General features: G+C 42.3%; 1 protein-coding gene across 9 annotated transcripts in view; it reads right to left on the bottom strand.

Annotated features, from left to right (window-relative positions):
• LOC139553226 (syntaxin-binding protein 5-like) overlaps positions 1–23,650 on the bottom strand; it is a 43,482-nt gene that overhangs the window by 3,961 nt on the left and 15,871 nt on the right. For 2 of the 9 annotated variants that reach the window (XM_071365320.1, XM_071365326.1), the window contains exons 11-28: positions 18,615–18,687; positions 18,244–18,391; positions 17,983–18,050; positions 17,748–17,788; positions 17,345–17,571; positions 15,033–15,214; positions 14,646–14,771; positions 14,051–14,202; positions 7,675–7,740; positions 7,436–7,498; positions 7,270–7,317; positions 6,301–6,351; positions 5,833–5,952; positions 4,294–4,533; positions 1,907–2,264; positions 1,549–1,714; positions 1,326–1,437; positions 513–1,080 (exon numbers count right to left, since the gene is read on the bottom strand). In XM_071365320.1, the coding sequence (XP_071221421.1) occupies positions 782–1,080; positions 1,326–1,437; positions 1,549–1,714; positions 1,907–2,264; positions 4,294–4,533; positions 5,833–5,952; positions 6,301–6,351; positions 7,270–7,317; positions 7,436–7,498; positions 7,675–7,740; positions 14,051–14,202; positions 14,646–14,771; positions 15,033–15,214; positions 17,345–17,571; positions 17,748–17,788; positions 17,983–18,050; positions 18,244–18,391; positions 18,615–18,687 (2,540 nt within the window). In that variant the 3' untranslated portion in view covers positions 513–781. Of the gene's footprint in view, positions 1–512; positions 1,081–1,325; positions 1,438–1,548; positions 1,715–1,906; positions 2,265–4,293; positions 4,534–5,832; positions 5,953–6,300; positions 6,352–7,269; positions 7,318–7,435; positions 7,499–7,674; positions 7,741–14,050; positions 14,203–14,645; positions 14,772–15,032; positions 15,215–17,344; positions 17,572–17,747; positions 17,789–17,982; positions 18,051–18,243; positions 18,392–18,614; positions 18,688–23,650 lie in introns of those variants that run through there. The other 7 variants (XM_071365321.1, XM_071365325.1, XM_071365323.1 and 4 more) reach the window with 7 other exon arrangements.

Below are 23,650 nucleotides of genomic sequence, written 5' to 3'. Positions count from 1 at the left end.
ATGGAGTCTGTTTCTGACCGTTTGAGCAGACACATGCACATTTGTGGCCTGCTGGAGGTCATTTTGCAGGGCTCTGGCAGTGCTCCTCCTGCCCCTCCTTGCACAAAGGCGGAGGTAGCGGTCCTGCTCCTGGGTTGTTGCCCTCCTACGGCCTCCTCCACGTCTCCTGATGTACTGGCCTGTCTCCTGGTAGCGCCTCCATGCTCTGGACACTACACTGACAGACACAGCAAACCTTCTTGCCACAGCTCACATTGATGTGCCATCCTGGATGAGCTGCACTACCTGAGCCACTTGTGTGGGTTGTAGACTCCGTCTCATGCTGCCACTAGAGTGAAAGCACCGCCAGCATTCAAAAGTGACCAAAACATCAGCCAGGAAGCATAGGAACTGAGAAGTGGTCTGTGGTCACCACCTGCAGAACCACTCCTTTATTGGGGGTGTCTTGCTAATTGCCTATAATTTCCACCTGTTGTCTATTACCATTTGCACAACAGCATGTGAAATTTATTGTCAATCAGTGTTGCTTCCTAAGTGGACAGTTTGATTTCACAGAAGTGTGATTGACTTGGAGTTACATTGTGTTGTTTAAGTGTTCCATTTATTTTTTGAGCAGTGTATATATATATATATTGACAACACTGTCACAGAAGGCAGGCTTCTAATCAAACCTGGGTTCAGGTAGTATTCATTTTCTTTCAAATACTTTAGCTGAGCTTCATTGTTCTCGAAAGTGAAAACCCTGTCCATCCTGCACTCCAGGCAGAATCAATCAAAACGCTCAAAGTATTTGAAAGAGAACAAATACTAGCTGACACCAGGTTTGCACCTCACAGATGACCAGGTGGATATTCCCTACATCGTGAGCGTGTTTAGAGAAGGAGTCCGCGCTGGACATCATCGCTGCGGTTCTGTCCTCCAGCTCTCCCAGTTTCTGCCCCCTCTCGTCCAGGGCTATCCGGGCACGGGCCAGGTCCCCCACCACCCCAGAGGCTGCTCCCTTCATACCCTCCATGCCCTGGGGCCCAGGAATGTGCTGTGCCAGGCTACGAGACGCCTTACCCGCCGCCGTCTCACCAACTGTCGAGGAGAAAAGGAGAGAAAACAAGGTGTGCCAACAAAACAGGCTTCATCATTGCAATGCCATTAGCTCTATGTCCAATAAGAATGTGCCATTAATAAACACATGCCAAACATATTGTATGGCATAATCTATGTCCAAATCAATCCGATGTGCCCTCAAAATGCTCTAGAATGTCAGTCACAGTTAAATGAGAAGCCAGTTTTATATTGACGGTGAGGTGTACTGTGGGGATGATACTTACACAGGTCTTCTCTATCCAGGGACTGAGCTCCTCCCCCAAACAAGCCCTTGAAGAAACCTCTGTTAGGAGCCTCAGGTGTCTCTATCGGTGTAAACAACTCTCCCATCATTTCCTAGAGAAGATGCCGATGTAACAGTACGTGTCAAAGAGAACCTCAGTATTTATCATACCCACAAACACAAAACGTGATATCTCTCCGTCTCTCACACTCACACACACGTACCTGTAGATTGTCGCAGGTCTCCTGGCTGTATGTGATTCTCTGTATCTCGGTGGGGGAGGTGAGGTACATGGCCTGGCCCAGGTTGGAGAAGCAGAAGGTCCGGGCTATCCTCATGTCTGTCAGGGGAAGGTAGTTCACATCCAGGAGTGGTCTGAGACTGGGTAGACTGGAAGGGAGAGAAGGAGCGAGAAAGACAGGGAGAAAGGCAAAGATTGAGCAAGAGACACAAACAGTATGAATGCACTGAAAGTAGGCATTGTAGTAAACAACATCTGCCACAATCAGCACCAGAGGTCTGTGTTACAGTAAGAGTACCTCAGAGTACATACAGCACCACAGACTGGGCCTTTAAGAGTACCTCAGAGCCATGATGTGTCCATTAGCACAGAAGCAGGCGAGGCAGAGTCCAGCAGCCATCTGCACCACGTCAGCTCTCAGCACAAAGGAGCTCTCTGTGATGTTGTGTTTGAAGAAGCAGGACTGGGAAGGCAGGCCCACCACCTTGGCCTGTTTATCTGAACACACCACAGCGTACTGGCTGTCCTGACCCTCCTGGGTGGGGGGTGGAGAGGCCGGCCTGCGCCGCCTCGCCTTCTCCTTCTCCTCGTCCGGAGGGTTGGGCTCCGACCACGGCTCGTAGGAAGGGGGGAGGACCGCCCCAAGGGAGTCAAGGAAAGCCATGGTCAGGATACCTCCTTTAAGTCCGACCAGAGTACCTGGGATAGAGAGGCAAGTTATAGATTTCCATTCATAATGAATTACAAGCACATTTGTAATGCTTTATGAGCTATGCTGCACCATAGTCTGATCAGAGTACCTGGAAAATAGAGACAGGTTAGACCTCTGAGGAAGTTTCTCACTCCCTCCTTCTCTAATGCAAACAAACAAATGCAAAAGATATATTACAGTATATTCGGAAAGTACGGTATTCAGACCCCTTGACTTTTTACACATTTTGTTACGTTACAGCCTTATTCTAAAACGTATTACATTTTTCTCCGCTCAATCTACACACAATATCCCATAATGACAAAGCAAAAACTGGTTTTTATAAATTCATTAAAAAATATATTTAACATTTAAATAAGTATTCAGACCCTTTACTCAGTACTTTGTTGAAGCACCGTTGGGAGTGATTACAGCCTCGAGTCTTCTTGAGTATGACGCTACAAGCATGGCACACCTGTATTTGGGGAGTTTCTCTCAGTCTTCCCTGCAGATCCTCTCAAGCTCTGTCAGGTTGGATGGGGAGCGTCGCTACACAGCTATTTTCAGGTCTCTCCAGAGATGTTCGATCGGGTTCAAGTCCGGGCTCTGGCTGGGCTACTCAAGCACATTCAGAGACTTGTCCTGAAGCTACTCCTGCATTGTCTTGGCTGTGTGCTGTTGGAAGGTGAACCGTCGCCCCAGTCTGAGATCCTGAACGCTCTGGAGCAGGTTTTCATCAAGGATCTCTCTGCACTCTGCTCCGTTCATCTTTCCCTCGATCCTGAGTAGTCTCCCAGTCCCTGCCGCTGAAAAACATCCCCACAGCATGATGCTGCCACCACCATGCTTCACCGTAGGGATGGTGCCAGGTTTCCTCCAGACATGATGCTTGGCATTCAGGCCAAAGATTTCATTATTGGTTTCATCAGACCAGAGAATCTTGTTTCTTTAGGTGCCTTTAGTCAAACTCCAAGCGGGCTGGCCACTCTACCATAAAAGCCTGATTGAGGAACACAGAGGAACTCTGGAGCTCTGTCAGAGTGACCATCAGGTTCTTGGTCACCTTCCTGACCAAGGCCCTTCTCCCTCGATTGCTCAGTTTGGCCAGGCGGCCAGCTCTAGGAAGAGTCTTGGTGATTCCAAACTTCTTCCATTTAAGAATGACGGAGGCCACTGTGTTCTTGGGGCCCTTCAACGCTGCAGACATTTTTTGGTACCCTTCCCCAGATCTGTGCCTCGACACAATCCTGTCTCGGAGCTCTACGAACAATTCCTTCGTCCTCATGGCTTGGGTTTTGCTCTGACATGCACTGTCAACTGTGGGACCTTATATAGACAGGTGTGTGCCTTTCCAAATCATGTCCAATCAATTGAATTTACCATAGGTGGACTCCAATCAAAGTTGTAGAAACATCAAGTATTATCAATGGAAACAGGATGCACCTGTGCTCAGTTTCTAGTCTCATAGCAAGGAGTATGAATATTTACGTAAATAAGGTATGTTTTTATATTTAATCCATTTGCAAACATTTCTAAAAACCTTTTTTCGCTTTGTCATTATGGGTATTGTGTGTAGATTGATGAGGAAAATGTTTTATTTAATCCATTTTAGAATAAGGCCGTAATGTAACAAAATGTGGAAGAAGGGGTCTGAATACTTTCCGAATGCACTGTATATATTTGTGCTAATATATAGTTTGCTGACAATCTGCAGTAACTTTGTACACCACTAGTTGTCCCCAAACCACAGTATGGGAACCACTGCTTTAATGCAAAGAAACATTTGTGGCCGCAAGCTATTCCTTCCGGTTACATCCAGATTCGGCCACCACAATGACGGTGGTGGTAATGCTTCTGCCACAGAGATGGTTCAGTGAACCGGCTCGTGTGACTAACTAACCTTCTCTGAGAACTGAAAAGTTGGACTGGCTCCCTGAGTAGCATTCATTGTCTTGTCATTAAAACGTACCGTGGCTGCCCTACAGGCCATGGTCAAAAGTAGTGCACTACATGGAATAGGGTGCAAAACACACTGACCACAAGATGATACTCTGACAGGTTGCTGAAGCCTCAGGTCCCCTGTGGGTGGCAGGCTTAGAGCCAGACCCAGAACAGTGCCCTGGGTAGTGCCCACCCACAGGCTGGGGCTGCCACTGCTGTCTGTCTTCCTGGGGAAACTCTCACTGAAGTGGAAGGAGGAGATGGCCTCGCGGGACTCCCGCTCTATACTGGTCACACTGGAGCTCCTCGAGTGGCTGAACAAACTGTCCTTGGCATCTGGATGGTGGCCCACAGAGGACAAATAGAGAGAGAGAGAGGGGAAGCGAGGGATAATATGAAAGTGGATACTTTGATTTAGTAGGAATAGGAAAATAGGAGTGGTTATTAACCTAGGGACAGAGGTACATCCAAGCTAGAGAGAATGAGAAGAAAACATCACATTTCTTCACAATGCACACAAGGAACAGCACATGAAACACCCACCCAACTACAGTAGCACAAAATAAAGGCAATTCCAGAGAATCCACATGGCCTTTCATCATAGAGAGATGACCGGAGATCGTGTTAATTGTGTTTTCCAAAACGACAAATATGTTAAAAACATTGACAAATAAGTTCAGTTCCTAATTCACCTACAGTAACACCCTGGCCATTTGCCCAAATAAAGTCTATTCTCAATGTGGAATGTCCCCCCCCCCCAAAAAAAAACGACCTTATGCAGTACCACACTTGAGGAGACAAGGGGATTACTTTACTACAATATGAGTGGCAGTTTGAATAGCATGGGAAAAACATAGATGACTCATCTTTGTGTCTGTACCATGATGGTGTCTGTGAGAGCAGGGGCAGCCCCATTGAGGCCATCTCCATCTTGAAGTAGTCCATTTTCCTCTACTACTTCTAGGAGTTGGTAAACAAACTGTCTGTCTGGCTAAAAGGTGGCCTATTGTGCCACCTGGAGTGTGTTGTTTGAACACATATGAAGCCAAGGTTGGTGATTTACTTCCACGTGCTGGTTATAGAATGTTTGCTCACGAGTATAATGGCTCATCCCTTCTGGTGACCTGGATGGAATTATGTGATCCTTCCTTAACCCATAGGAAGTCTCACCCAGTTGACTGCTTCAAAATGGTGAAAGCCCTCAATGGCAATGTCCATGCAAAAACAGGTTATTTCCAAGTAGTGATCACTATCCATCTCTGTGTCAAACACATTGCTGCATTCAACACACGTGTTTCAGAGAAGTAAACAAGAAAAGAAGGATTTTCAACACAATGCAGACAGTAACTGAAGAATGTCCTCAAAAACAAAACAAGGGAACCAACAAGCCAGTCAGTGAGAGAGTTAGTATTAAAGTTCAAAGTTCAGAACCAGCTAACCATAGACCTTAGCAGAAGTGGTGGGGGTTAGTACCAGTACCAGTTATCCCACTGCAGCCCAAGTCAATGGCACCCTATTCCCTATACAGTGCACTACGTTTGACCTGAGCCCTATGTGGGCCCTGGTCAAAAGTAGTGCACTATATAGGGAATAGGGTGCCATTTCAGATGCAGACCACATGCCTGGTCCACTCACTGAGGTAAGGGACTGAGAGAGTCCTTTGTTGGGAGAGAGACTTCCTGGGCTCCTTGCCCTCCTTCACACAACAAAAGCGCTTCTTATACGGGAGAGAGTGCTGGCGTCGTACCCTCTTCTCTGCTCACAGAGAGGACGAGGGCAAACAGAGAGTACGTGTCTCAGTTTACCAGATTACAAGATAACAGCATTTGAATTTTGCACATTAGTGTCTTTCTTACAGGTTAGGCTAAGCTTAGCCTGGTGGAACCAGCCTGATCGCGCGACAGCACACAACTCTGTTGTAATGGTAAACGCAGCCATCGGGCTGGTTCCACCAGGCTAGGGCTACACTCTCACAAAACAACATTTATGAACATTGAAAATGTAAGGAACGTTTGGGGTACTTAAGAAGTGGGAATGGAACAGCACCTGAAAAGTAGAAGAGCTACTAGGGAATGTAAACAACACAAAGTTATAAGGGCTTACCCAGGTCTGTCTTTTGCTCTGTAGGCGAGCAAATTTTCCTTGACATCTTGGCTGCAAGAAAAAAAATGTATAAATAAAATAAAACATACCCTCTTTACAAACGAATAAAACATTTTTAACTGGCCATATAAAATGACGCTTGTTTTGATCACTCTTGGCAAATTTGTCATCCGCCACTCATTGGCAAAAAGCATGAGAGAATGTAGAATTAGCATTGATCCTCAGAGGCAGCTGGTTATTGAGTGCATCATGCCGAACAGCCAGGCTATGAGGAGAAGTACAGTCAATGCGAGCCTAGCATTATTACACACACACACACACACACACAGCCTGTAACGTCAAAAAAAGCAAGAGGTAGACAAGAAAAAGAGATTGAATTCTGGTTATTGTTACAATGGAAGACTGGAAAGGAGAGAGAGGATAAATCATTCAAGGGAATAATCAAGTACCAAGGTCCTGTAATATAAATATTTATATATTTTTGTCAAACCAAAACTTCAGTTATTCTATTGATGAACATTCCCAATACCTCAAATTAGTTAGAAATTAGTAAGAGATTACAGAATTACTATATGTTTGAACCAGCGAAAAATTGCAACGCTTTTAGATTTGAGTGATTTTGTAAAGTTTTTGTGATCTTTATTTCACATTCTATTCTCTTTAGAGAGAACATGTGCTACAATGATTTTACTCTAGTGCAAAAAGCATAGTACATTTCATCCTTAGAGAGAAATGTGGAGGCCCCTCTGTCTGTCATGCACTTGACAAAGTGCAGCGGATCACTTCGATAGACCATCAGCCACCTTGTGATTGACAACAACAACCCGCAGATTGAGTGCATTTATCTTCTCCATCATCATCATCATCATCATCAGCATGTTGGATTAAGGCACAGCCTTGGTTAGAACACAAAGTGAAGTCGGTAAGAGAGAAAGCAGTAGAGTTTATAACACAGGGATCATACACTACCAAAGTCATTGGCAACCGTCTTGGAAAACCGCCTGCTTTTGGACTTCACTGCAAATGTGTTTTAAAAAGACAAAAGGCAAATGTAAAATCGCGTTGCCAATGGCCAGAACATACGGGAAGAATGAAGCTCAGTAGATGTTGTTGATTCATCAATGTAATACAGTACCCTTCTGTATGAACCTTTTCTGTTTGTGTTCATCGTCTGAATTGGTGGGTGACGTAGAGCCTACTGTATACGGCGACAACAACACTTCAGTGGACATCAACCCTTTTAACACTCCTTTACTGAGTCGAAACCCAAAAGCAGCTAGTAAATAGACATGTCAAACATGTGTAATTTGTACTTCTTCACGTAAAAGGTAGATTGCGTTTTGTATTATACAGTAATTGAGAATGACATTTTACCTGACGTTGGTGATTTGTTGCTTTTCTCTTCCAAAGCGTTGTTTCCATTGTTGTTATCACTGAGAGCTGTGGAGAACAGACATGTCTTAGACCAACGTGTTGTTATCACTGAGCGCTGTGGAGAACAGACATGTGTTGTTATCACTGAGAGCTGTGGAGAACAGACATGTCTTAGACCAACGTGTTGTTATCACTGAGCGCTGTGGAGAACAGACATGTCTTAGACCAACGTGTTGTTATCACTGAGAGCTGTGGAGAACAGACATGTCTTAGACCAACAGAGCTGTGGAGAACAGACATGTCTTAGACCAATGTGTTGTTATCACTGAGAGCTGTGGAGAACAGACATGTCTTAGACCAACAGAGCTGTGGAGAACAGACATGTCTTAGACCAACAGAGCTGTGGAGAACAGACATGTCTTAGACCAACAGAGCTGTGGAGAACAGACATGTCTTAGACCAACGTGTTGTTATCACTGAGAGCTGTGGAGAACATACATGTCTTAAACCAACGTGTTATCACAGAGCTGTGGAGAACAGACATGTCTTAGACCAACGTGTTGTTATCACTGAGAGCTGGGGAGAACAGACATGTCTTAGACCAATGTGTTGTTATCACTGAGAGCTGTGGAGAACAGACATGACAAAGACCAACGTGTTGTTATCACTGAGAGCGGTGGAGAACAGACATGACAAAGACCAACGTGTTGTTACCACAGAGCTGTGGAGAACAGACATGTCTTAGACCAACGTGTTGTTATCACTGAGAGCTGTGGAGAACAGACATGTCTTAGACCAACGTGTTGTTATCACTGAGAGCTGGGGAGAACAGACATGTCTTAGACCAACGTGTTGTTATCACTGAGAGCTGTGGAGAACAGACATGTCTTAGACCAACGTGTTGTTATCACTGAGAGCTGTGGAGAACAGACATGTCTTAGACCAACGTGTTGTTATCACTGAGAGCTGGGGAGAACAGACATGCCTTAGACCAACGTGTTGTTATCACTGAGAGCTGTGGAGAACAGACATGACAAAGACCAACGTGTTGTTATCACTGAGAGCTGGGGAGAACAGACATGCCTTAGACCAACGTGTTGTTATCACTGAGAGCTGTGGAGAACAGACATGTCTTAGACCAACGTGTTGTTATCACTGAGAGCTGGGGAGAACAGACATGCCTTAGACCAACGTGTTGTTATCACTGAGAGCTGTGGAGAACAGACATGACAAAGACCAACGTGTTGTTATCACTGAGAGCTGTGGAGAACAGACATGTGTTGTTATCACTGAGAGCTGTGGAGAACAGACATGTCTTAGACCAACGTGTTATCACAGAGCTGTGGAGAACAGACATGTCTTAGACCAACGTGTTGTTATCACAGAGCTGTGGAGAACAGACATGTCTTAGACCAACGTGTTGTTACCACTGAGAGCTGTGGAGAACAGACATGTCTAAGACCAACGTGTTGTTATCACAGAGCTGTGGAGAACAGACATGTCTTAGACCAACGTGTTGTTATCACAGAGCTGTGGAGAACAGACATGTCTTAGACCAACGTGTTGTTACCACTGAGAGCTGTGGAGAACAGACATGTCTTAGACCAACGTGTTGTTATCACTGAGAGCTGTGGAGAACAGACATGTCTTAGACCAACGTGTTGTTACCACTGAGAGCTGTGGAGAACAGACATGTGTTGTTATCACTGAGAGCTGTGGAGAACAGACATGTCTTAGACCAACGTGTTATCACAGAGCTGTGGAGAACAGACATGTCTAAGACCAACGTGTTGTTATCACAGAGCTGTGGAGAACAGACATGTCTTAGACCAACGTGTTGTTATCACAGAGAGCTGTGGAGAACAGACATGACAAAGACCAACGTGTTCTCTACAGTGAAGACTGCTGCTGACCATCAACTAGCTTCAAAGTGGGCTTAAGATGTTCATAGTTGGGAAAGATCGGAGGCAAGTAACTATGTTAGGAGCTTTTTAACTGAGCTGATAGATAAACAAAGACTAAGGCTGTCAGTAATTGCAATATCTTCCCCATTCCTCCATGTGACTATCGTATGAAAATCATATTCCCTGTCCAGTTAAGCTACTTATCCATACACTTTTAAATAAGTGTCAGCTAAAATAAGTTGTCTGAGTGCATGAAAACAAATGGTGATTGAAACAGATTGAAGAGAAAGAGAGAGATGGAGAGAAGAAAAAAAATGGAGAGAAGACAACTGAGTATGATAAACATGAGATGACTTACGGGCGTTAGAAGAACGATAAGTCTGTTTCACAGACTTATAAAAGATAGAAAGGCGGGCCATGCAAGACGTCACAGGTGGAATGTCTTTGTCTTTACAAGGCCAAAGAGAGAGAGCAACAGAGAGAGAGAGCAACAGAGAGAGAGACAGAGAGAGAGCAACAGAGAGAGAGAGAGAGAGAGCAACAGAGAGAGAGAGAGAGAGCAACAGAGAGAGGGAGAGCAACAGTAAAGAAAGGTAAGACAAAACATTGATAAAAAATCATAAGAATAGAAAAAATCTAAGGAACTCAGAGGCTAGCAACTGGGTCGTTCCACCAATTTGGTGCACCAAGTGTAACTTGGTCCCCCAAAAACGTTTGATTTCACCTCATTCTCTTTTTTTTTTATCATAAAGAGCACATGTTCAATTTCCTAAAAAACATGTTTTCCTATCAAGAGGTTAAATAAATAAAATATACTATAGTAAGTGCCTACTAAGTGCCAAATAAAAAGTGACAGGGTTGAAAATTTCATCTTAAAATCAGCCATAAATCCCCTTTTTTGACAGGGGGAAATTGAAGCTTGTTGTGTGCAACAGCAAGTGGCAATTGAATGAAAGCTTCCCCAGCAAAATGTAAATTGTTAAAACAGGTCTAGCCTGTCTATCTATGGGTTATGCTCGACCCGCTCAATTTTCCACCACAAAAGAGAACATGGCCAACAAGAGTAGAACCAGCTCACCTGCTTTGTGGTTTGGCCATAAGATGTTCAATGTTTCTTCTGAAGAAAATATTTTTTCAAAGGAATAGTTCACCTCACGTAACAGGGTTGATCTCGAAATGAGGGAGAGACGTAAATGAATCACTAATTACACGAAATAAATAATAATCTGAAGAAATTAATTTGTCGAAGCAACAAAATAACCAGGGCTTTACAATGATGATATAACTTGGAGACATTTGGAGGTTAAGTGGGTTAAAATCTTCCTAAAAGTCAGAAGTACACGGAGGGACATGTCAAAACGCAGAATTTTGCATATTTATTGAATTCACGATGTGGTCTATATTGAAGGGCACATCATTAAATATAACAGGCTTTTAAAATGCTATATTGGTGCACATTGTCTACTTAAAATATCAAAAGGGACGCACGCAAAAGGCACTCTTTCGTGGAATGACCCATCTGCATTCCCTAATTAAATTGACTGTTTTCAAACAATGGCACCGTTTATAGATTTGTAAATGGTATTTTTCTATAAATCCAATCAAGACGTTAGAATAGATTTGTGAATGAAATTGAAAGTTACGGATCCGACTGTAGTCAATAAATGTGTAATACAGAGTGTTGAATCCAGTGCTGAACCTCTGAAGCCGAACTGAGCAGAAGATGAATGAACGTATATAGAAGAGCACGAGTGGAAGGAGGACAGAGACAGACAGAGAGGACAGAGAGACGGAGGGGAGAGAGAGAGGGGAGAGAGAGGGGAGAGAGAGAGGGGAGAGAGAGGGGAGAGAGAGAGGGGAGAGAGAGAGGGGAGAGAGAGAGGAGAGAGAGAGAGAGAGAGGGGAGAGAGAGGGGAGAGAGAGGGGAGAGAGAGAGGGGAGAGAGAGAGGGGAGAGAGAGGGGAGAGAGAGAGAGGGAGGGGAGAGAGAGGGGAGAGAGAGGGGAGAGAGAGAAAGCAAGAGAACATATGTGGGGGAATGACAGGACTAGGGTTGCAAAGAGAGGGTAGACACTTTATAAGTTCACCAATAAACTACAGTACCAGAATTTTGGTATCTTAAAATGTTGGTATCACAAGACATCTAGCGGCCTTTTTGGATCCTTCAGATTTTTACAACGGTCTGTAATTATCTCTGACCTTCTGTGCGGCCTTATCACATGTAAAATTGTGATACAATTTATTTTAAATAATGATATTTACATAGGGATATTCTTTTTTTAGGATATATCGTTTTGACAATATAGTTTTTGCGCAAGTAAACTGCACCAAGACTCCAGTATTTTTCTTTCATAGCTTATTCATCTTCTTTTTAAATAGGAAGCCGAGTTGTTTTCAGCACTTTAATTTCCACGACTGATCACTAGTTTTCTCATGGCTCTCATGGCGGTGTGGAATAGAGATGGTGCGTCTTTTGTTGACCAATAAGAAGGCTGCACCATTAAATGCAATTTTGTGTGTGCACAATAAAACATTTTGGGGAAAAAAATATTGCGAAACACTATCATTACACTATTATTGTAGATATTTTAAAGACATTTTCTGAAATTACAATGGAAAAATATTACATATAGCACCTTTAATATTATTACATTGTATTGCATTAAAAGTTTTAAACTTATGCCACGGATCCCTTGGCCAAAATTTGTTGAATCTGTTGTTGTTAGTAATAAAAAGAAAAGAGATAAAAAAAAAAATTCTCTCGCCGCAGACCCCTGCATTACCTCCGCGGCACAGACAGATCCCACTCATGATGAGCATGTTTCTCTGAGTTTCTACTGAGCCACTGAACAGATGGACAGTCCACCAGTGATGACAGAGAGATGCTACTGCAGGGGGTGGAGCACTTAGGGTGTGAAGCCAAACTGGCTGCCAAGAGTGTGAGGCCTGCACCTCTAGCCAGCTCAGTGACTGGCTTTAAGAGTCATAGACAGACGAGCCCAAAAGTATTTGAACAGTGACGTGTTTGGTTGTTTTGGCTCTGTACTCAGCACTTTGGAATTTAAATGATACAATGACTATGAGGTTAAAGTGCAGACTGTAGTTTTAATTTGAGGGTATTGTCATCCATGTCGGGTGAACCGTTTCGAAGTTACAGCACTTTTTCTACATAGCCAGACCATTTTTAGGGAACCAAAAGTATTTGTACAAATTCACTTATGTGTATTAAAGTAGTCAAGTTTAGTATTTGGTCCAATATTCCTAGCATGCAATGACTACATCAAACTTCTGGCTACAAACTAGCATCCACATTAATATAAAAGTGTTCAGAAACAAATTCTATTCTTATTTACAATTAAAAAGTGACTCAAATTACACAATGCATTATTAACCATTCATTTCTATTGGGCACCAAATAATCGGAAACACAACCAAAACAAACTGCAAATGCATCCAACAAGTTTGTAGAGTCACAAGCTTGATGTAATCATTGCGTGCTAGGAATATAGGACCAAATACTAAACTTTTGACTAAAGTAAACTAATACACAAGTAAATTGTCCCAATACCTTTGGTCCTCTAAAATGAAAAGACTATATACAGAAAGTGCTGTAATTTCTAAACGGTTCACCCGATATGGAGGAAAATACCCTCAAATTAAAATATGACAGTCTGCACTTTAAAGGCCCAATGTGGCCATTTTTATGTAACAAGTAAGTACCTAACTGTGATTGTTTTCAATTCAAATGGTCAAAAACAAACAAAAGAGCAATTTCTCAAGCAAGAAATCTGCTAGGAATGTCTGGGAGGGGTCTGAGTGGGGAGGGGAAAACTGAAAACTAGCTGTCATTGGTAGAGAGGCTTGGAACTCTTTCTTATTGGTCAATAAACAAATGTAACTGGTGATGTCACCAGGCAGGCCAAAACTCTATCCACCCAAAACAGGCTGAAATTTCAGGCAGTCTTTTCAAAAAGCTCATACACTAAAAGGGCATTATCATTTTCACAATATTATTCTAACCTTATAGAGTGGAAATATATTTAAACACAGGAAAACCTATTTTTGATTGCAATGGGCCACAGGTTAACCTCAGCCATTGTGTCATTTCAAAGTGCTGGAGTAGAGAGCCAAAACAACAACAGAAATTGCCACGGTCCAAATACTTTTGGACCTCACTGAATATACAGTAGTTGTGTTCTCATTCGATCCCCTGGCTTTGACTATCAATACCTTTCAGTCCGGACTACAACTCACTTGACATCACTATACTAATCCCTTTCATGACACCATCAGGTGGGGGCTCTAGGGAACATACTTAAGTGATTATCCCCTGCTGCTGCATGAAAAACTAAAATCGCAAAAGGAAGATATTGTAGTCTTTCTGATTCTACTTTTTGTCCAGAAATATACTCAATTTCTCATTTCTGGGAACATACATGCCTTAGCCTACTCAACATTCAGGGAGCCCCTCACCTCCAGATGGCTGTCGTTTCTTGCGAGGCGACCGAGGCTGTCTCTGGTAGTGGTCTGAGGGACTGTACAGCTCTGACGTGCCCATGTTCAGGAGGAGGCTCTTCTGAAGGTAGTCCACTACAGCCAGACCATTGCTGTTGCCAAACACCACACTGAGGGAAAAGAGAATGCGATCATTTTTAAACTGAACAGTTTTATAAACAACACAAAGGTTTTCAGCCCCTAAGACAGGGGTGTCAAACTCATTCCATGGAGGGCCTAGTGTCTGCAGGTTTTAGTTTTTTAAATTTCAATTTAAAAAAAACTTAAGACAACCAGGTGTGGGGAGTTCCTTACTAATTAGTGACCTTAATTCATCAATCAAGTAAAAGGGAGGAGCGAAAACCCACAGACACTCTGCCCTCCACAGAATGAGTTTGACACATGTGCCCTAAGGCAACCAATAAAGCCTTTGATGCAGTTACAGTATATTCCCTTTGTGTATGATCTCTGCATGAATACAACTGCAGGTGATGTGTCTAATGTACATCTTGACCATCAAGAGTGCAGTGGTTCGTGCTGACACAGACAGACAGGCAGGCAGACGTAGACTTACAGTCCGTATAAGGAGTTGACAGCCAGGCTGGTGATCTGCTGGGGCGGCTCCCCACTAACCCAGACCAGCTGAATGACCAGCTCCACCTGGTAACCAGGAGACTGCTTCAGAGGGGAGCTCCGGACCCTGCAGTGAAACAACACACCAGGATTAGATGACTTGCGGTGTTAAAAGTGCATACTGTGGTGTACCTAGCTACACATCTACACTACCACTTATTGTTCACATGCATTCGTATCTGCATTAATCCTATATGCAAATAGCCTACTTATTATTATCTTAGCTTCATGGATGGCACTTCTTGTAATAAAACACTATATTGGAGATTTGGAGTCTTCAATTGAAATGTCAATGCTAAGCAGGAAAACTGAACTGTTTGGTTCGTACTTGAGGCATGGTACATTATCCCGGGGCCCGTCATCAGTTGTGGAGGGCTGGGTCTCAGGGGGGTCTACCTCCTGGGTTGGGCAGGAGGAGTGTACTGGGGTAGATGGGGTGGGAGGATGCTCTCCTGCAGTGTCTGGAGAATCCACATCATCCAGCTCACACTGCATACGCACCTCCAACAGCTGAGTCAACAAATGTCACTTTTTATTATTTTAGTAATTTAGCAGACACTCTTATCCAGAGCTATTTACAGTCATAATGAGGGCCCTGTGTTTTGGAGTATCATATCAGATGACCTAGAGTTTAAAAATGAGAAGAAAACCAAAAATGAAAGCAATTGAGGATGGTGCTGGACCATCTGATATAAAAAGAAAAAAAAGGGGAAAGTTTGATGAAAAAGCTTTATTTAAAAGGTTAAAATCCAGGTCATGTGACATTAATGCCCAAAACACAGGGCCCTAGTGCTAATATCTAGTCATAAACATGAACACTAATAGCAGGTGAAATGGGAAATCAGGGGGAAATACTGGTTTTGGAAATAGGTCAAGTTCAACGATTTTATGAATGGAGAATTGTCAGAAAAGCAGGAATTCCAGATTAGTCAGGTAAAAAAAACATCCCTGTAATACACCCACACATCCTAATATAAAGTTGAAGTCGGAAGTTTACATACACTTAGGTTGGAGTCATTAAAACTCGTTGCTCAACCACTCCACAAAGTTCTTGTTAACAAACTATAGCTTTGGCAAGTCGGTTAGGACATCTACTTTGTGGATGACACAAGTCATTTTTCCAACAATTGTTTATAGACAGATTATTTAATTTATAATTCACTGTATCACAATTCCACTGGGTCAGAGGTTTACACAGTTGACTGTGCCTTTAAACAGCTTGGAAAACTCCAGAAAATTATATCATGGCTTTAGAAGCTTCTGATAGGCGAATTGACATCATTCGAGTCAATTGGAGATGTACCTATGGATATATTTCAAGGCCTACCTTCAAACCCAGTGCCTCTTTGCTTGACATCATGGGAAAATCAAAAGAAATCAGCCAAGACCTCGGAAAGAAAATTGTAGACCTCCACAAGTCTGGTACATCCATGGGAGCAATTTCCAAATGCCTGAAGGTACCACGTTCATCTGTACAAACAATAGTACGCAAGTATAAACACCATGGGACCATGCAGCCGTCATACCGCTCAGGAAGGAGACGCGTTCTGTCTCCTAGAGATGAACGTACTTTGGTGCGAAAAGTGCAAATCAATCCCAGAACAACAGCAAAGGACCTTGTGAAGATGTTGGAGGGAACCGGTACAAAAGTAGCTATATCCACAGTAAAATGAGTCATATATCAACATAACCTGAAAGGAAGCTCAGCAAGGAAGAAGCCACTGCTCCAAAACTGCCATAAAAAAGCCAGGCTACGGTTTGCAACTGCAAACGGGGACAAAGATCGTACTTTTTGGAGAAATGTCCTCTGGTCTGATGAAATAAAAATAGAACTGTTTGGCCATAATGACCATCGTTATGTTTGGAGGAAAAAGGGGGATGCTTGCAAGCCGAAGAACACCATCCCAACCGTGAAGCACGGGGGTGGCAGCATCATGTTGTGGGGGTGCTTTGCTGCAGGAGGGACTGGTGCACTTCACAAAATAGATGACATCATGAGGAGAGAAAATTATGTGGATATATTGAAGCAACATCAAGGTATTAGTCAGGAAGTTAAAACTTGGTTGCAAATGGGTCTTCCAAATGGACAATGACCCCCAAGCATACTTCCAAAGTTATAGCAAAATGGCTTAAGGACAACAAAGTCAAGGTATTGGAGTGGTCAGCACAAAGCCCTGACCTCAATCCTATAGAAAATGTGTGGGCAGAACTGAAAAAGCGTGTGCGAGCAAGGAGGCAAACCTGACTCAGTTACACCAGCTCTGTCAGGAGGAATGTGCCAAAATTCACCCAACGTATTGTGGGAAGCTTGTGGAAGGCTACCCGAAACATTTGACCCAAGTTAAACAATTTAAGTTGTTGAGTGTATGTAAACTTCTGACCCACTGGGAATGTGATGAAAGAAATAAAAGCTGAAATATATCATTCTCTCTACTATTATTCTGACATTTCACATTCGTACAATAAAGTGGTGATCCTAACTGACCTAAGACAGGGAATTTTTACTCTGATTAAATGTCAGGAATTGTGAAAAACTGAGTTTAAATGTATTTGGCGAAGGTGTACGTAAACTTCCGACTTCAACTGTATATTCAAAACGCTGCATTGGTATGATATTGAGAAACTGGTTGCTACAGTTACCTGCACCACCTCAGTGGTTATTTCCTGTTTGCTGAACCTATAGATGATGACGTGGGCAGAGACTCCAGCCACACACAGCATCCTGCTCTCTGGGCACCACGACAAGGTCTGGATGGCGTAGGGATCCTCATCCACTATCTCCGTGCTCGGCTTCTCCTCCTTACCGCCCTTTAGAGCCTTCTCAAACACCTTGGCAGTCTTCAGCTTGTACAGTACTTGGAGCATTACTAGGACAAAGGAAGGGGGATATTATAATGAACTATGAGCAATGACCTACAGGTGTCATTGGGACTACATACTACACACAAATGTATTCCATTGCTTTACAAAAGGGACGAACCACTGTGGTATTCTTATTTCATCCAATTACATAATCGAAGGAATCAAATGAATCGCCACTCACTTGCAGAAGCATCCCAAAAATTGATTGATCCATCAGCATGTCTGTTCATTGCAAAGAAGGAAAATGAGAACAGTTTTGTTTGTAAATACATACCGTAAATACATAATCGAAATCCAGTTTGTGTTAGGTAAGTGTTGCGCACATAGAAGTATAAATAATTACTTATAGAGGGGAATTATAGGACCTCTATGGTTGTGTTTCTGTCTCAGCCTTCAGGTGTTCGGTAGGTACTCACCCAGTGACGATGATCTCAGGGTAGCTTAGTGTGCCTTGGCCCCAGTTACCACCACTTATGGGCCATTCCTGGAAATACAAAAAAAGGCATTTACTACACAAATATAACCTTGTGACCACATAAATACAGTCAAAGCCCTATTCCAATATAAAACAATTCTGTAAGCCCTGTTCCAATATTTAAAAAAAAAAATTGTAAGCACATAACACATTTCTTAAGTGGGATAAAGCCTATTTTCAAAAATGTTCTTTTTTAAGTTACCTTCTTACTGTAACCCGGTCTCTTTTGCCAGGAGCCAACAGAGTAAAGTGCAGGTATGAGTTCAGGAGGGCAGTCAGCAAAATATTCTACGCACGTCACTGGAGACTTGTGGATCGACAGAGAGTATGGGTTCTCAAATATTGGGTATCTGTCAATCAAAAAGGGAAAAAGCTGTGGTTGTAAGACACTAAGACTAAAAGAAGAATATTACTTTAGTGTCCAATGGAAACTTGTCTTCTGCTTTCATTCCAACCCCTCCCCCCTACTATATGTCAAGTCTTCAAACAGCAGGCCATCGTTCCATGTATCGTGCCACCATAGGTAAACATGCAAGTAAGCACACAGTAGCCTACTGTAACTACAAAACTCACCCAATTTGTCTAAGGTCGATGACAACTAAATCCTTTTCCAAAAGGACAACTACGGCATAAGGATCCTGGAAATCTGTGAGGACGCAGAAGAAAAAAAAGTAAAAACATGTTAAAAAGAGTTAAACCGTGGGGAAAACGACAGAAAAGTATTGATAAAGAAATCATAATCACAGCGTTAGATATTGAAGTTTAATATGCAGTGCCTTCATAAATTATTCACACCCCTTGACTTTTTCCACATTTTGTTGTTTAATCTCTTAAAATGTAAATATTTTTTTATTCAATTCAGTCTGGTATGAGGACGGTAGCGCTTTTCTGCAAAAGCAGGGTGTCTGCGGAATGCTGAGTATCTTGGCTATTGATCTGTGCCTTAAAATCTTTGGTGTGACTTACTATCATATATGGGCATACGAATGTATAAGGGCAGGCTGTGCCGAAAACCTCATTTCAAGATGGCTGCTACCTACATTCCGGTTAGCGTTGTGAAGCATAAACTAAATAAACACAGAATACGTCAATACACACTGAAATCCGGGACTCCCGAGTGGCGCAAGGGTCTAAGGCACTGCATCTCAGTGCTAGAGGCGTCAGCCTGGTTCGATCCCGGGCTGTATCACAACCCGGCCGTGATCGGGAGTCCCATAGGGCGGCGCACAATTGGCCCAGTGTCGTCCGGGTTCGGGGAGAGTTTGGCCGGGGTAGGCCGTCTTTGTAAAATAAGAATTTGACTGTCTTGCCTAGTTAAATAAAGGATACATCAAAAAATAAAATGAGGATGTCTTATTTGGCTGCCTGTGACCTACCGTTATTGACCACCACCCCCGAGAGTCAAAATTGATATTTTACACAACGTTTTCACCAAACATCTTACAAAGTAAGCTTCCATTTGGTTTGTGTTTGAGTTATAGATACATGGGGGGTATGAAATGAATCCTTAGGTTGGTAGGAACAAATCTAGCCTATTGCCAATGTTGTCTGGTAATGTATGACTTAAATGGCAACATGTGAATGTCCACCGAGTGACTATATCTTTGCGCATCAAAAATATGACGTCTGCTGCTTACGTGCCGTAGGCATCCATTATTACACAGGGGATGGCTATTATGGCACCTTGATAGTCCTGTAGCCAATGAGATACGTTTTCTAGGGATATGCAGTTGACCTGGGTGGGAGAAAGTAAGGCCTAGAACCTTTTATGTATAATGCGAACTATTGCTACCTGGCCCAGAGACAAGACGCACAAAGCACGCTACATTACATTGTAAACAGATTTCATCGTTTAGAATAAAAGATGGCTTCTTAAGGGGGAAAGAAAGGTAAAAACGAAGAATATCGAACAGGAAGCTAAAAAGAAGGCAGCTATGAATAAGCATACCAAAACAGAAGCTTTTAATAAAATACTAGTCGGACTCGGATCAGGGGAGCGATTTGGACAGCGAGGATTTCGACTCGGCCGACAAAGATTGCTTTCTAGAAGGATTGGATCCACTTTTAGATCTGTAAGTAAATTATTTTCATGACTTGACATAGATAATTTACTATATCTATTTAGTTTATTATAAGTTGTCTGCTTTTTGTGCATTGGATTTAGTTTACATAGGACTATGTAACAAGTCATTTCAATGTTATATAATTCCAAAGTAGTTATTGTCTATGCTTCATATTAGTTCACTGTTTGCTGTTCTAAGTTTCATCCTTTGGAGAGATCACTAAACTCTCATGGCCATTGTTAATTTGTGGTTCTCACCTCTTCCTTTGTCCCCAAAGTGTTACTGGTTGCATTGTGTGTGTGCTCGTCACACCTTCTATGTGAGTCACTTTACAGATAAAGTTTAGGCTTGACATCAGCATCCTACACTAATGTCCTGGACTTCCTGACGGGCCGCCCCCAGGTGGTGAAGGTAGGAAACACCACCTCCACTTCACTGATCCTCAACACTGGGGCCCCACAAGGGTGTGTGCTCAGCCTCCTGCTGTACTCCCTGTTCACCCATGACTGCGTGGCCACGGACGCCTCTAACTCATCATTAAGTTTGCAGACGACAACAGTAGTAGGCTTAATTACCAACAATGACGAGACAGCCTACAGGGAGGAGGTGAGGGCCCTGGGAGTGTACTGTATCTTAGTCTATGCCGCTCTGACATTTCTCGCCAATATATTTATATATTCATAATTCCATTCCTTAACTTAGACTTGTGTGTATGTTGTGAAATTGTTAGATATTACTGCATTGTTGGAGCTAGAAACACAAGCATTTCGCTAGACCCTCAATAACATCTGCTAAATACGTGTATGTAACCAATAGAATTTGATTTGAACAAGGTGCGTTTTGTGAAATAGAAAGACACTAGGGAAGTAACCATACTCACCACACAGCATAAGGCATTCAATAACAACCATGTCTCAAGGAGGGTGAAAAAGGAAGAAAGTCCTCATTCCTGTGAAGGACTACAATGCCAGCATGGGGGGTGTCGACCTATCTGATGCTCTGATAGGCTACTACCAGGTCCTCCACAAGACCAGGAAGTGGTATAAGAGAGGTTTTCTACAGTAAACGCTTTCATTCTCCACAAGCAGATGGCCAAAGCAAAAGGTCAAACCCCTCTCTCCCAGTTGGCCTTCGAGAGCAGCTGGTGTTTGAAATGGCCGAATTGGGGGCCAAAAGCAACCTCACAACCATCACAAGACCCCCACTCAAGGTGAACGCCACTATCCAACACACATGCCAAAAGACAAAAGGAAGAACTGCAAGCATTGCACAAAACACAGAGGAGGGAAAAAGGGGGAAATGCCAGATCTTCTGTCTGAAATGCCAGTTCGCTTTTTGTTTCCTGGCAGAGGGACTGCTTCAAAGACTATCATGACATGCACAAGCTACGGTGAAAGTGAAATCTAATCACCTACACCTGGGATGTAAAACCAACACGAATGCCATTTGTAAATAGTTCAGCTTATTTATATTTTTGCACCTTTTTTTAGTGAAGGACACGTGTCTAACCAAGTCTGTTTGATAAAACATTTTTATATATATTTTATGTATATCTGTTGCTTTTATATTGTTTTTGTAAACAGTTAATTTGTATGTGGGACCAATACATTGGATATGCCTAGGCTAAACGTTCAGGCACTTTGGAGAGGTTGAAAAAAACACCACCACAATGTTTGAGTGAGGTTGATATGGTATGAATTGTGTTCTCATACTGAACAAATAGCATTTAGGGATTGCAAATATGTAATAGCACTGGAATTATCTAACTTACAGACATATGCCACTTTGGAGAGGTTTAGGGACACTTGGAAACGTCCCGTGACCACACCTGACACCACTTACTAAAACATCTGCCCATTTCTAGTTGTTGGGTCTATCAATCCCATTATTTTTCACATGTTGTGGAAGCCATCTGATGTGTTTCCAGCTCTGTGAATCAATAATTCACTCATAGCTTGTCAATGAAAGACAACGTTCAAAATAAAATTATTATTTTTATTTTTATTTTGTGTGTGCTTGATCTTGTGTATTCTGAACTATGTAACGCCTATCTATTTTCTGGTTATTTCCTCAATCTCCCAGATTTCTTCTTTCCAAATATACCAAGTTATGGCATGTCAGATATTTTGTCACAAGCCTACACGCAATACCCCATAATGTCAAAGTGGAATTATGTTTAAAACATTTTTCTTTTTTTTTTATACAAATTAATAAAAAATTTAAAGCTGAAATGTCTTGAGTCAATAAGTATTTAACCCCTTTATTATTGCAAACCTAAATAAGTTTAGGAGTAAAAATGTGCTTAACAAGTCACATAAGTTGAATGGACTGTGTGTGCAATAATTGTGTTGAACATGATTTATGAATGACTACCTCATCTTTGCACCCCACACATACAATTATCTGTAAGGTCCCTCAGTCAAGCAGTGAATTTCAAACACAAATTCAATAACAAAGACCAGGGAGGTTAATCAATGCCTCGCAAAGATGGGAACCTATTTGTAGATGGGTAAAAAAAAATTGAATATCCCTTTGAGCACGGTGAAGTCACTACAAAGATACAGGCATCCTTCATAACTCAGTGGCCGGAGAAGAAGGAAATCACTCAGGGATTTCACCATGAGGCCAACGGTGACTTTAAAATGGTTACAGAGTTTAATGGCTGTGATAGGAGAAAACTGAGGCTGGATCAACAACATTGAAGTTACTCCACAATACTAATCTAATTGACAGTGAAAAGAAGGAAGCCTGTACAGAATAAAAATAATCCAAAACATGCATCCTGTTTTCAGCAAGGCACTAAAATAATACTAAAAAAAATGTGGCAAAGCAATTCACTTTTAGTCCTGAACAAAAAGTGTTATGTTTGGGGCAAATCTAATACAACACGTTACTGATTACCTCTGCTTATATTTTCAAGCATAGTGGTGGCTGCATCATGTTATGGGCAATCGTTAAGGACTGGGAAGTTTTTCAGGATAAAAAAAAAGAAACAAAATGGAGTTAAGCACAGGGAAAAAACTAGCTTTCCACCAGACACTGGGAGATGAATTCACCTTTCAGCAGGAAAATTACCTAAAACACAAGGCCAAATCTACACTGGAGTTGCTTACCAAGAAGAAAGTGAATGTTCCGGAGTGGCCGAATTACAGCTTTGACTTAAATTTACTTGAAAATATATGGCAAGAACTGAAAATGGTTGTCTAGCAATGATCAACAACCAATTTGACAGAGCTTGAAGAATTTTGAAAATAATAAATTGGCAAATGTTGCAGAATCCAGGTGTGGAAAGTTCTTAGAGACTCACAGCTGTAATCTATAAAGTATGGTCTCAGGGGTGCAAATACTTAAGTAAATGAGATATTTCAATTTCAAAAAAAAAAAAAAAAAAATGTTCCCTTTGTCATTATGGGGTATTGTGTGTACATGGGTGAGAGGGGGAAAAAATCGAATCTATTTTGAATTCAGGCTGTAACACAACAAAATGTGGAATAAGTCAACGGTTATAAATACTTTCTGAAGGAACGGTGGGTCTCAAAATGTATC

The sequence above is a fragment of the Salvelinus alpinus genome, chromosome 25 (assembly GCF_045679555.1).
Source record: "Salvelinus alpinus chromosome 25, SLU_Salpinus.1, whole genome shotgun sequence".
NCBI classification, from domain to species: Eukaryota; Metazoa; Chordata; class Actinopteri; order Salmoniformes; family Salmonidae; genus Salvelinus; species Salvelinus alpinus.
This window is presented reverse-complemented; position numbering and strand designations above follow the sequence as displayed.